Below are 13,747 nucleotides of genomic sequence, written 5' to 3'. Positions count from 1 at the left end.
GATTTGAGAAAGTAATGGCAGTGGTGGGATTTGAACCCACGCCTCCTGAGAGACTGGAGCCTTAATCCAGCGCCTTTGACCGCTCGGCCACACTACCTGTTTCACTCTGACTAGGAATAAGAGTTTGTTGCTACATTTGTGGAGGGAAGAGCAGTTTTCCACAACAACAATCTCCAGGTTGGTGGTGTCCAACTGAGCTTTGTGCATAACGGGATAGAGCCTGCCCGAATCTCTGGAAAAATATCAGATGTCCAATTGTGGAGCTAATTGATATTACATGAAAAGAGAATACAAAGGACTGTGTTACAGCAGCAGAGTGGCGCAGCGGCAGCGTGCTGGGCCCGTAACCCAGAGGTCGATGGATCGAAACCATCCTCTGCTATTTTGACTGAACATCATATCAGTGCAACCCTCATTAAGTGGTCTTGGGGAACTCCTTCCAAGTGAATCATGTGAAAATTAGTCCTGATAAATTAAGAAATGCCAATGCTGTTTCCAAGGTGTAGTGGTGTTTTACTTAATTCACATGAGGAAAATGTGCCATCTTTCTCTTAGTCTCATCCTGATCCCACAGTGATGTTTCTGATTAGTGCGTGAAAGTCGAAGATACTGAGATTTTTCTGAGAAATTTTGGTGGGTCCTATGATTTTTTGGCAGCAAGAGGACCAAATGGAACCAATAATCTGCACTTTGTGACAAAGACCGACAATAAAGGTACTGAGAATAGCTTGGGAGACAGCTTACAAGACCTGATCTGAGAAAGTAATGGCAGTGGTGGGATTTGAACCCACGCCTCATGAGAGACTGGAGCCTTAATCCAGCACCTTTGACCGCTCGGCCACACTACCTGTTTCCCTCTAACTAGGAATAGGATTTTTTTGCCATATTTTTGGAGGGAAGAGCAGTTTTCCACAACAACAACTTCCAGGTTGGTGGTGTCCAACTGAGCTTTGTGCATAACGGGATATAGCCTGCCCGAATCTCTGGAAAAATATCAGATGTCCAATTGTGGAGCTAATTGTTATTACATGAAAAGAGAATACAAAGGACTGTTTACAGCAGCAGAGTGGCACAGTGGAAGTGTGCTGGGCCCAAAACCCAGAGGTCGATGGATCGAAACCATCCTCTGCTATCTTGACTGAACACCATATCAGTCCAACCCTCATTCAGTGGTCTTGCGGAACTCCTTCCAAGTGAATCATGTGAAAATTAGTCTTGATAAATTAAGAAATGGCAATGCTGTTTCCAAGGTGTAGTGGTCTTTTACTCAATTAGCTTACTTCACATGAGGAAAATGTCCCATCTGTCTCTAAGTCTCATTCTGATCCCACAGATGTTTCTGATTAGTGCACAAAAGGCGAAAATACTGAGATTTTGGGACAAATTTTGGTGGGTCTTATGATTTTATGGCAGCAAGAGGACCAAATGGAACCAAACACCTGCACATTGTGACAAAGCCCGACAACAGAGGTACTGAAAATAGCTTGGGAGACAGCTTACAAGACCTGATTTGAGAAAGTAATGGCAGTGGTGGGATTTGAATCCACGCCTCCTGAGAGACTGGAGCCTTAATCCAGCGCCTTTGACCGCTCGGCCACACTACCTGTTTCACTCTGACTAGGAATAAGAGTTTGTTGCTACATTTGTGGAGGGAAGAGCAGTTTTCCACAACAACAATCTCCAGGTTGGTGGTGTCCAACTGAGCTTTGTGCATAACGGGATAGAGCCTGCCCGAATCTCTGGAAAAATATCAGATGTCCAATTGTGGAGCTAATTGATATTACATGAAAAGAGAATACAAAGGACTGTGTTACAGCAGCAGAGTGGCGCAGCGGCAGCGTGCTGGGCCCATAACCCAGAGGTCGATGGATCGAAACCATCCTCTGCTATTTTGACCGAACATCATATCAGTGCAACCCTCATTAAGTGGTCTTGGGGAACTCCTTCCAAGTGAATCATGTGAAAATTAGTCCTGATAAATTAAGAAATGCCAATGCTCTTTCCAAGGTGTAGTGGTGTTTTACTCAATTCACTTAATTCACATGAGGAAAATGTGCCATCTGTCTCTTCGTCTCATTCTGATCCCACAGTGATGTTTCTGATTAGTGCACGAAAGGCGCAGATACTGAGATTTTTCGGAGAAATTTTGGTGGGTCCTATGATTTTCTGGCAGCAAGAGGACCAAATGGAACCAAACACCTGCACATTGACAAAGACCGACAAAAGAGGAACTGAAAAAAGCTTGGGAGACAGCTTCCAAGACCTGATCTGAGAAAGTAATGGCAGTGGTGGGATTTGAATCCACGCCTCCTGAGAGACTGGAGCCTTTGGCAGCTCTGCCACACTACCTGTTTCACTCTGACTAGGAATAGGAGTTTGTTGGCACCTTTTTGGAGGGAAGGGCAGTTTTCCACAAAAACAACTTCCAGGTTGGTGGTGTCCAACTGAGCTGTGTGCATAACGGGATATCGCCTGCCCGAATCTCTGGAAAAATATCAGATGTCCAATTGTGGAGCTAATTGTTATTACATGACAAGAGAATACAAAGGACTGTGTTACAGCAGCAGAGTGGCGCAGTGGCAGCGTGCTGGGCCCATAACCCAGAGGTCGATGGGTCGAAACCATCCTCTGCTATCTTGACTGAACATCATATCAGTGCAACCCTCATTTAGTGGCCTTGCGGAACTCTTTCCAAGTGAATCATGTGAGAATTAGTCCGGATAAATTAAGAAATGGCAATGCAGTTTCCAAGGTGTAGTAGTTTTTTACTCAATTCACTTACTTCACATGAGGAAAATGTGCTGTATTTCTCTTCGTCTCATTCTGTTCCCAAAGTGATGTTTCTGATTTGTACGCAGTCGCGCGAAAGGCAAGGATACTGAGTTTTTTCTGAGAAATTTTAGTGGGTCCTATGATTTTATGGCAGCAAGAGGACCAAATGGAACCAAACACCTGCACTTTGTGACAAAGACTGACAATTGAGGTACTGAAAAAAACTTGGGAGAGAGCTTACAAGATCTGATCTGAGAAAGTAATGGCAGTGGTGAGATTTGAACCCACGCCGCCTGAGAGACTGGAGCCTTAATCCAGCGCCTCTGACTGCTCGGCCACACTACCTGTTTCACTCAGACTAGGAATAGGAGTTTGTTGCCACATTTTTGGAGGGAAGAGCAGTTTTCCACAACAACAACCTCCAGGTTGGTGGTGTCCAACTGAGCTTTGTGCATAACGGGATATAGCCTGCCCGAATCTCTGGAAAAATATCAATGTCCAATTGTGGAGCTAATTGTTATTACATGACAAGAGAATACAAAGGACTGTTTAAAGCAGCAGAGTGGCGCAGCGGAAGCGTGCTGGGCCCATAACCCAGAGGTCGATGGATCGAAACCATCCTCTGCTATCTTGACTGAACACCATATCAGTGCAACCCTCATTCAGTGGTCTTGCGGAACTCCTTCCAAGTGAATCATGTGAAATTTAGTCTTGATAAATTAAGAAATGGCAATGCTGTTTCCAAGGCGTAGTGGTGTTTTACTCAATTCACTTACTTCACATGAGGAAAATGTGCCATCTGTATCTAAGTCTCATTCTGATCCCACAGATGTTTCTGATTAGTGCACGAAAGGCGAAAATACTGAGATTTTGGGACAAATTTTGGTGGGTCTTATGATTTTATGGCAGCAAGAGGACCAAATGGAACCAAACACCTGCACATTGTGACAAAGCCCGACAACAGAGGTACTGAAAATAGCTCGGGAGACAGCTTACAAGACCTGATCTGAGAAAGTAATGGCAGTGGTGGGATTTGAACCCACGCCTCCTGAGAGACTGGAGCCTAAATCCAACACCTTTGGCAGCTCTGCCACACTACCTGTTTCACTCTGACTAGGAATAGGAGTTTGTTGGCACATTTTTGGAGGGAAGCGCAGTTTTCCACAAGAACAACTTCCAGGTTGGTGGTGTCCAACTGAGCTTTGTGCATAACGGAATATAGCCTGCCCGAATCTCTGGAAAAATATCAGATGTCCAATTGTGGAGCTAATTGTTATTACATGACAAGAGAATACAAAGGACTGTGTTACAGCAGCAGAGTGGCGCAGCGGCAGGATGCTGGGCCCATAACCCAGAGGTCGATGGATCGAAACCATCCTCTGCTATTTTGACCGAACATCATATCAGTGCAACCCTCATTTAGTGGCCTTGCGGAACTCTTTCCAAGTGTATCATGTGAAAATTAGTCCTGATAAATTAAGAAATTGCAATGCAGTTTCCAAGGTGTAGTGGTGTTTTACTCAATTCACTTACTTCACATGAGGAAAATGTGCCATCTGTCTCTTCGTCTCATTCTGATCCCACAGTGATGTTTCTGATTAGTGCACGAAAGGCGAAGATACTGAGATTTTGGGACAAATTTTGGTGGGTCCCATGATTTTATGGCAGCAAGAGGACCAAATGGAACCAATAATCTGCACTTTGTGACAAAGACCGACAATAAAGGTACTGAAAAAACTTGGGAGACAGCTTACAAGACCTGATCTGAGAAAGTAATGGCAGTGGTGAGATTTGAACCCACACCTCCTGAGAGACCGGAGCCTTAATCCAGCGCCTTTGACCGCTCAGCCACACTACCTGTTTCACTCTTACTAGGAATAGGATTTTTTTTTGCTATATTTTTGGAGGGAAGAGCAGTTTTCCACAACAACAACTTCCAGGTTGGTGGTGTCCAACTGAGCTGTGTGCATAACGGGATATAGCCTGCCCGAATCTCTGGAAAAATATCAGATGTCCAATTGTGGAGCTAATTGTTATTACATGAAAAGAGAATACAAAGGCCTGTTTACAGCAGCAGAGTGCCGCAGCGGAAGTGTGCTGGGCCCAAAACCCAGAGGTCGATGGATCGAAACCATCCTCTGCTATCTTGACTGAACACCATATCAGTGCAACCCTCATTCAGTGGTCTTGTGGAACTCCTTCCAAGTGAATCATGTGAAAATTAGTCTTGATAAATTAAGAAATGGCAATGCTGTTTCCAAGGTGTAGTGGTGTTTTACTCAATTCACTTACTTCACATGAGGAAAATGTGCCATCTGTCTCTAAGTCTCATTCTGATCCCACAGTGATGTTTCTGATTAGTGCGTGAAAGGCGAAGATACTGACACTTTTCGGAGAAATTTTGGTGGGTCCTATGATTTTATGGCAGCAAGAGGACCAAATGGAACCAATAATCTGCACTTTGTGACAAAGACCGACAATAAAGGTACTGAAAAAAATTTGGGAGACAGCTTACAAGACCTGATCTGAGAAAGTAATGGCAGTGGTGGGATTTGAACCCACACCTCCTGAGAGACTGGAGCCTTAATCCAGCGCCTTTGACCGCTCAGCCACAATACCTGTTTCCCTCTGACTAGGAATAAGAGTTTGTTGCTACATTTGTGGAGGGAAGCGCAGTTTTCCACAAGGTTGGTGGTGTCCAACTGAGCTTTGTGCATAACGGGATATAGCCTGCCCGAATCTCTGGAAAAATATCAGATGTCCAATTGTGGAGCTAATTGTTATTACATGAAAAGAGAATACAAAAGACTGTTTACAGCAGCAGAGTGGCGCAGCGGAAGCGTGCTGGGCCCATAACCCAGAGGTCGATGGATCGAAACCATCCTCTGCTATCTTGACTGAACACCATATCAGTGCAACCCTTATTCAGTGGTCTTGCGGAACTCCTTCCAAGTGAATCATGTGAAAATTAGTCTTGATAAATTAAGAAATGGCAATGCTGTTTCCAAGGTGTTTTACTCAATTCACTTACTTCACATGAGGAAAATGTGCCATCTGTATCTAAGTCTCATTCTGATCCCACAGATGTTTCTGATTAGTGCACGAAAGGTGAAAATACTGAGATTTTGGGAAAAATTTTGGTGGGTCTTATGATTTTATGGCAGCAAGAGGACCAAATGGAACCAAACACCTGCACATTGTGACAAAGCCCGACAACAGAGGTACGGAAAATAGCTCGGGAGACAGCTTACAAGACCTGATCTGAGATAGTAATGGCAGTGGTGGCATTTGAACCCACGCCTCCTGAGAGACTGGAGCCTTAATCCAGCGCCTTTGACCGCTCGGCCACACTACCTGTTTCACTCTGACTAGGAATAAGAGTTTGTTGCTACATTTGTGGAGGGAAGAGCAGTTTTCCACAAGGTTGGTGGTGTCCAACTGAGCTTTGTGCATAACGGGATATAGCCTGCCCGAATCTCTGGAAAAATATCAGATGTCCAATTGTGGAGTTAATTGTTATTACATGACAAGAGAATACAAAGGACTGTGTTACAGCATCAGAGTGGCGCAGCGGCAGCGTGCTGGGCCCATAACCCAGAGGTCGATGGATCGAAACCATCCTCTGCTATTTTGACCGAACATCATATCAGTGCAACCCTCATTTAGTGGTCTTGGGGAACTCCTTCCAAGTGAATCATGTGAAAATTAGTCCTGATAAATTAAGAAATGCCAATGCTCTTTCCAAGGTGTAGTGGTGTTTTACTCAATTCACTTAATTCACATGAGGAAAATGTGCCATCTGTCTCTTCGTCTCATTCTGATCCCACAGTGATGTTTCTGATTAGTAGAGGTGTGCAAAATTTCCGATTCTTAGATTATTCACGATTCGGCCGTGGAACAATCGAGAACGATTCACAAACGTCCAAATTCCGATTATATAAATATGCCAAGGGAACCGAAACTAAAAGTGAACCGGAGCGAAAAGTACGCGGAACTGAAACGCAGTAGCGCGCGCGGTCTTCGGGACGCTTAATGGGACGGACCGAGAGTACACATCCACAACTCACGCCTCGAGATTCAAAACAAAAACAAGCATGGCCGAGCTGACCAACCCACCTCTTCCTGAGATCAGACCTGCTCCGAAAAGGCAAACAACTTCAGGCGGAAGTATCAGCTAGCTGGCTGCAATGCGTCGGTTAGCGTTCTACAGGGCACCGCGCAGTGATACGAACGAACGAACAGAAAAGTAGTGGCTGGCGGTAATGGCGTCTGATTTTATTCAGAAAAGAGTATTGTGGTGGAAATGTATCACGCTTTTGAAAACAAATAGTTTTTAGAAGAAAAACGCTTTATTTCCGAGACCCCAGCCAGCTTGCTGGACTATTTTCCTCTCGTCCAACGTCGAACCAGAACTGGTGTCACCGAACGCTGTCAGGGGTAAGTCAGTGCTGATCGCACACACGGGAGGTGAGGATCAAATTGAGATTCATGTTAAAAAAGCCGAACGATCCCTTTAATGTTTACACGTTCATGTTTACACAAGTTAAAAAGCAGAAAAGCACTTGAGGTTGTTTTTTTTTTTTTTTTTGTACCTCTGAGAAACTTTAATGTTTACATGTTCATCTTTACACAACTTAAAAAGCAGGAAAGCACTTTTTTTTTTTTAGGCATTTGTATTGAAGTAGTAGTTCACATTGTCTTTCATTTATACCTCAGTGCACTTTTGAGTGGATAAAAATAATATATTTTTGCTCAGTGCTATGTTTTATTCTGTTGAAGACTGAATATACTTAAAAGCTGTTGTTACAGAATGAGGACTTGAGTATTTTATTTACTGTTTTGAACTGTTAACTTGATACTGAAATAGTAGTTTATGTAGGCCTGAGAGGACTTTTGTACTATTTTTGTAACTAATGTACGAAACATTAAAAGCACCAAAATACATTGTTTTTTTTCTGCTGCCTGGGGGGGAAATCAATAATCGTTTTATAATCGAATCGTAGCCTCTGAATCGTAATCGCAATCGAATCGTGAGGTGCCCCAAGATTCCCACCTCTACTGATTAGTGCACGAAAGGCGAAGATACTGAGATTTTTCGGAGAAATGTTGGTGGGTCCTATGATTTTATGGCAGCAAGAGGACCAAATGGAACCAATAATCTGCACTTTGTGACAAAGGCCGACAATAAAGGTACTGAAAAGAGCTTGGGAGAAAGCTTACAAGACCTGATCTGAGAAAGTAATGGCAGTGGTGGGATTTGAACCCACGCCTCCTGAGAGACTGGAGCCTTAATCCAGCGCCTTTGACCGCTCGGCCACAATACCTGTTTCCCTCTGTCTAGGAATAAGAGTTTGTTGCTACATTTGTGGAGGGAAGAGCAGTTTTCCACAACAACAACTTCCAGGTTGGTGGTGTCCAACTGAGCATTGTGCATAACGGGATATAGCCTGCCCGAATCTCTGGAAAAATATCAGATGTCCAATTGTGGAGTTAATTGTTATTACATGACAAGAGAATACAAAGGACTGTGTTACAGCAGCAGAGTGGCGAAACAGCAGCGTGCTGAGCCCATAACCCAGAGGTCGATGGATCGAAACCATCCTCTGCTATTTTGACCGAACATCATATCAGTGCAACCCTCATTTAGTGGTCTTGGGGAACTCCTTCCAAGTGAATCATGTGAAAATTAGTCCTGATAAATTAAGAAATGCCAATGCTGTTTCCAAGGTGTAGTGGTGTTTTACTCAATTCACTTACTTCACATGAGGAAAATGTGCCATCTGTCTCTAAGTCTCATTCTGATCCCACAGTGATGTTTCCTATTAGTGCGTGAAAGGCGAAGATACTGACACTTTTCGGAGAAATTTTGGTGGGTCCTATGATTTTATGGCAGCAAGAGGACCAAATGGAACCAATAATCTGCACTTTGTGACAAAGACCGACAATAAAGGTACTGAAAAAAACTTGGGAGACAGCTTACAAGACCTGATCTGAGAAAGTAATGGCAGTGGTGGGATTTGAACCCACACCTCCTGAGAGACTGGAGCCTTAATCCAGCGCCTTTGACCGCTCGGCCACAATACCTGTTTCCCTCTGACTAGGAATAAGAGTTTGTTGCTACATTTGTGGAGGGAAGCGCAGTTTTCCACAAGGTTGGTGGTGTCCAACTGAGCTTTGTGCATAACGGGATATAGCCTGCCCGGATCTCTGGAAAAATATCAGATGTCCAATTGTGGAGCTAATTGTTATTACATGACAAGAGAATACAAAGGACTGTGTTACAGCAGCAGAGTGGCGCAGCGGAAGCGTGCTGGGCCCTTAACCCAGAGGTCGATGGATCGAAACCATCCTCTGCTAACTTGACTGAACATCATATCAGTGCAACCCTCATTCAGTGGTCTTGCCGAACTCCTTCCATGTGAAAATTCGTCCTGATAAATTAAGAAATGGTGATGCTGTTTCCAAGGTGTAGTGGTTTTTTACTCAATTCACTTACTTCACATGAGGAAAATGTGCCATCTGTCTCTTCGTCTCATTCTGATCCCACAGTGATGTTTCTGATTAGTGCACGAAAGGCACAGCTTACATGACCTGACTTGAGAAATTAATGGCAGTGGTTGGATTTGAACCGACTCCTCCTGAGAGAGTGGAGCCTTAATCCAACGCCTTTGACCGCTCGGCCACACTACCTGTTTCACTCTGACGAGGAATAGGAGTTTGTTGGCACATTTTTGGAGGGAAGAGCAGTTTTCCACAACAACAACTTCCAGGTTGGTGGTGTCCAACTGAGCTTTGTGCATAACGGGATAAAGCCTGCCCGGATCTCTGGCAAAAATGTCAGAAGTCCAATTTTGGAGCTAATTGTTATTACATGACAAGAGAATACAAAGGACTGTGCTACAGCAGCAGAGTGGCGCAGCGGAAGCGTGCTGGGCCCATAACCCAGAGGTCGATGGATCGAAACCATCCTCTGCTATCTTGACTGAGCATCACATCAGTGCAACCCTCGGTCGGAGATCTTGCAGAACTCCTTCCATGTGTATCATGTGAAAATTTATCTTGATAAGTTAAGAAATGGCAATGCCGTTTCCAACGCAAAGTGGGGAAAATATGCTTTCTGATTCCACAGTAATGTTTCTGATTTGTACGCAGTCACGCTGAACACGAAAGGTACTGAGATTTTTGGACATATTTCGGTGGGTCCTATGATTTTATGGTAGCAAGAGGACAAAATGTAACCAAACAACTGGACTTTGTGGCAAAAACATCTGTAAGTCAGAACTTTCTAAAGGTACTGACAAAGTTTGGGAGACAGCTTAATCCGATTACTGGTTTGGAAAAATGAACGCGTTAGATTGGTCGTTATTGAAAGAAAGTAATCAGATTACAATAACGTGTTACTTAGTATGTATATATATATATATATATATATATATATATATATATATATATATATATATATATATATATATATATATGTATGTATATATATATATATACAGTGATACCTCATCTCACGAACATAATTGGTTCCCAGAAAGTGTGTGTAAGGCGAAAAGTTTGTCTTCCGAACATTTATTTCCCATAAGAAACCATTAAAATGAGAATAATCCGTTCCCAGGTATTCGCCGTCCCTAACTTTTGGTGAGAACGCAGCATTAGGCTTAACACTAGCCTGTGGTGGGGTCTTTTTCGGTCCCATAATAGCAAAAGTACGCTCAATATGGTCCAAAATGTCTATCAAACACAAACCACGTCCGCACTCAAAGAAAGGGGGTGACGAACTGGGACGCCGTGAGCGTGCGTCAGCTTCTCATGGCCGCCACCGTGGCGCTGTTCGACCGCGTGGTTTGGTTCGTCCGCCGAAAACTAGTTCGTCAGTAGAGACTATACGCTCGCGAATTTAATGTTCTTGAGGTGAAAAGTTCGTGAGCTTAAGCGTTCGTCAGCGGAGGTTTTACTGTATATATTTGCATTTTGGAGCCATATTAAAAAGTATGGATTCAAGGTTTTATTAACCCATGTTGTGTTATGAAAAGGAATATTGATTTGATATCAATATATCTTTGATATCAATCTATCAATTTATAAACCCAGGCCTAACACTGATGTATACTGCATATAGTTATGCAACATTTATATTAGTATATGGTAAAAGCAGCTTCAAAATAGTAGTTTGAACACACCTCTTTTGCTTGCTCTCATTACGTGATGAACTTGAGTCCTGCTCTAGCCATTTGTTTTTCTTTATTCCCCAGAGGAGACTGTTCAGTTTGTAAACTAAAAAGACTAACCCTCTCCTTCAACCTATCAGGAATGAGAACAAAGGTGACTTTAATTAGGGACAGATTGAGATTAATGAGGCGTGTGGCAACGATTGTCTTTCAGTTTGACCTTAGCAAGAGGCGGCGTGCACGCTGGACTTGCCACCACAATCGTTGGCATCCCTCGCTCACACTCTCACCGGCTCGCATCCTGATAGTCAAATATTCACAACAACATACCTGTTGCGAGACGGCGTATCCAATCACGATGTCTCCAAGAGGGACGTTCCAGGTCACCCTGGCCGAATTGGCACGAAGCTGGGTCACTGACACGTTCACCGGGGCGGCTGGTGCAGCTGTTGCCATGGTAACAGACACACACATGCACACGCACGGTGGGAACATTTTCAAGATTCTATAGATCGATTTATGGTTATGAACCCAGATTAAGATCAATTGCAACCCCTGTCTCTGGTTTGGCTTCAGGACATATTTTTACTTTTCACAAAAACTGGATTAATCACTTAGAGTGAGGCATTTGATCCTGAATGTAAGAATTTGGGCTTTCCTCCTTTATTATTTGTTTCTTGCAGTGTTAAAAACTTCGAGCAAGATTTGAATGTAGCCACACTTGACTCAGTTGCGGCTCCTTTCTTTGATTGGCTGTTTTCTTTTGCTTTTCTCGGGCATGGTGCTTCTTAAAAATCACATTTGTTGTACACAAGGGGACAAGAGAGGACTAGACCGAACCCCCGATAATTTTGCTAATGTGTCAGGTTTATTTTGACCTGACAGTTGTAAGAGACATGAGCAAAAGTGCCAATTTGAATTGCAAACTCATTCCTAATCAAGAACGACAAGTGCAATATTTCATTCATGCACTTGTGCGATTGAAAGCGTCCCCGCTGAAATGAGAAAAGAGAACACAAAGTGTAACGGGCAAGTGTGCATCCCTCACATTCCTCCTGGTGATGATGACGAAACCTCTTAATGCCAATCAACAAGTGACATTTCACAGTCAGCCTGAGCCCATGTGAGCTCCTCCTCACATTCCACACATTGCTGTCTTTTTGTTCTCCGCTGTTTACAAGTTAATTGAGCCAATTATGATTATGACACACTTAGCATGAGTTTTGGTTCAAATGGTCGATGAGGATGTCAGGAGTATCAATCTACAGCTTGTTTGCTGCCTGAAGTTTCTTCATCAACAACATTTTCAGCTAAAATCAGAGACGTGTGGTGGTGAAAGAATTCAATATTTGCCTTTTAAAATGTTGACTCCATGAAGTGTTGTGAAGAGGTTTCATTTGAGAGGCATATTCTCCACTTAACTTTCATTTGTATGCACATTTTCACAGTTGTAAACTTGGTAACATTTCTTTTAGGGGTGTGAATTGCCTAGTACCTGACGATTCGATTCGTATCACGATTCACAGGTCACGATTCGATTCGATACCGATTAATCCCGATACGAATTTATAAGTCGATTGTTGCGATTTTTTTTCATTCAAATTTAGAAAATACTAATCAGTAAGCTTGTAGAGTGTAAGATTTATATGAAAATGTATTATTTATTTATCTGAAATTTCAGTCTTATAGAGGTTGTAATCTGTTTCATGTTTGAACAGCATTAAAATAAAATATTAAGGCTTAATGTTCCATTCATATAACATTCTTCCATGCTCAAGGTGTGAATCCTAACCCGAAGTCAGACATTTTGTTGAATATTTTTCCATTAAAAATGGAAGTTTAAAAATCGATTCACACACACACACACACAAAAAAGGCAATGATGATAAGACGTTGAATCGGTAAGACTACCGAATGAACAATTCTGAGCTCTTAAAAAAAAAAAAAAAAAAAAAAAAAAAAAAAAAAAAAAATCGATTTTTTTTTATTGAATCGATTCGAGAATCGCGCGATGTAGTATCGCGATATATCGCCGAAACGATTTTTTTTTTTTTTTTTTTTTTACACCCCTAATTTCTTTTGATGTGTTCAACTGTGCGTGTTTGCATTGATTGAATTTTGACCTTAGAATCTTAATTCGGCTAACATGGGATCCAAATGCAACCTGATGACTTCACAAAAATCCAAATTCAAGCTGGTAAATTTACAGCTTCTCGAAGACCTGAGGCACAGAGACTGCACACCTGGAGCAGGGGTGGGGAAACACCGGCATGAGACCTGTGACCCACACCCGCTACTTCCACTTTCCCTTTGGACTCTGCTCATGGCGACCACTTCTGGCTCTCCTCCTGGCTCCTCCTGTCTCACACAGATGCTATCAGAAGGCAGCACACGGCTCGTGTGACCAATACACGCGACGGCCTCACGGAAGCCATGGCTCTGCGATACGCTGCTTTTTTCCCCCTGCCTGGCCTCAAAAATGATTGCAGGGTGTGCCAACACAGGAACTCTGAAACTGAAGCCAAAAAGACCCCTCATCCGCAAGCAGATCGACTCCCAAGGGACTGCTCAGCAGTCCCTTGCCAGTGAAGCTCCTCTGCCCATCCTGATGAACTCTCTCTCTCTCTCTCTCTCTCTCTCTCTCTTTCTCTCTCTCTCTACCGAACCTTTTTTTTTTTTTTTTTTTTAAATCTGTCTTCAATGCCACAGTATTCAGAAGTTCGAGAGAGCCCTTATGAAATAAGGGGTACAAGTGTCTATAAAGAAAATCCAAATAAGAACAAATGTTAAGCAAAGGTGTG

The 13,747-nt window shown here is 43.0% G+C and overlaps 1 protein-coding gene and 14 non-coding genes across 15 annotated transcripts in view; 6 read left to right on the top strand and 9 right to left on the bottom strand.

The window, feature by feature from the left end:
* The window catches only part of LOC144014313 (fibronectin type III domain-containing protein 4-like), a 48,602-nt gene that overhangs the window by 24,717 nt on the left and 10,138 nt on the right, over nucleotides 1-13,747 (bottom strand). Inside the window, exon 2 of the mRNA XM_077514056.1 lies at nucleotides 11,277-11,392. Coding sequence (XP_077370182.1) covers nucleotides 11,277-11,392 — 116 coding nt within the window. The remainder of the gene's footprint in view (nucleotides 1-11,276; nucleotides 11,393-13,747) is intronic.
* On the bottom strand, nucleotides 16-97 carry trnal-aag (transfer RNA leucine (anticodon AAG)). Its single transcript has one exon. It is a non-coding gene; the product is annotated as a tRNA-Leu (tRNA).
* On the top strand, nucleotides 311-382 carry trnat-cgu (transfer RNA threonine (anticodon CGU)). The gene has a single exon. It is a non-coding gene; the product is annotated as a tRNA-Thr (tRNA).
* On the bottom strand, nucleotides 767-848 carry trnal-aag (transfer RNA leucine (anticodon AAG)). Its single transcript has one exon. It is a non-coding gene; the product is annotated as a tRNA-Leu (tRNA).
* Nucleotides 1,061-1,132, top strand: trnal-caa (transfer RNA leucine (anticodon CAA)). Its single transcript has one exon. It is a non-coding gene; the product is annotated as a tRNA-Leu (tRNA).
* trnal-aag (transfer RNA leucine (anticodon AAG)) lies at nucleotides 1,523-1,604 on the bottom strand. The gene has a single exon. It is a non-coding gene; the product is annotated as a tRNA-Leu (tRNA).
* Nucleotides 3,329-3,400, top strand: trnam-cau (transfer RNA methionine (anticodon CAU)). Its single transcript has one exon. It is a non-coding gene; the product is annotated as a tRNA-Met (tRNA).
* On the bottom strand, nucleotides 4,549-4,630 carry trnal-aag (transfer RNA leucine (anticodon AAG)). Its single transcript has one exon. It is a non-coding gene; the product is annotated as a tRNA-Leu (tRNA).
* On the bottom strand, nucleotides 5,310-5,391 carry trnal-aag (transfer RNA leucine (anticodon AAG)). Its single transcript has one exon. It is a non-coding gene; the product is annotated as a tRNA-Leu (tRNA).
* Nucleotides 5,592-5,663, top strand: trnam-cau (transfer RNA methionine (anticodon CAU)). The gene has a single exon. It is a non-coding gene; the product is annotated as a tRNA-Met (tRNA).
* Nucleotides 6,046-6,127, bottom strand: trnal-aag (transfer RNA leucine (anticodon AAG)). Its single transcript has one exon. It is a non-coding gene; the product is annotated as a tRNA-Leu (tRNA).
* On the bottom strand, nucleotides 8,015-8,096 carry trnal-aag (transfer RNA leucine (anticodon AAG)). Its single transcript has one exon. It is a non-coding gene; the product is annotated as a tRNA-Leu (tRNA).
* On the bottom strand, nucleotides 8,775-8,856 carry trnal-aag (transfer RNA leucine (anticodon AAG)). Its single transcript has one exon. It is a non-coding gene; the product is annotated as a tRNA-Leu (tRNA).
* Nucleotides 9,058-9,129, top strand: trnak-cuu (transfer RNA lysine (anticodon CUU)). The gene has a single exon. It is a non-coding gene; the product is annotated as a tRNA-Lys (tRNA).
* trnam-cau (transfer RNA methionine (anticodon CAU)) lies at nucleotides 9,677-9,748 on the top strand. Its single transcript has one exon. It is a non-coding gene; the product is annotated as a tRNA-Met (tRNA).

The sequence above is a fragment of the Festucalex cinctus genome, chromosome 2, assembly GCF_051991245.1.
Source record: "Festucalex cinctus isolate MCC-2025b chromosome 2, RoL_Fcin_1.0, whole genome shotgun sequence".
Lineage (NCBI taxonomy): Eukaryota > Metazoa > Chordata > Actinopteri > Syngnathiformes > Syngnathidae > Festucalex > Festucalex cinctus.
Note: the sequence above shows the minus strand (reverse complement) of the source record. Positions and strands in the feature narration are given on the sequence as shown.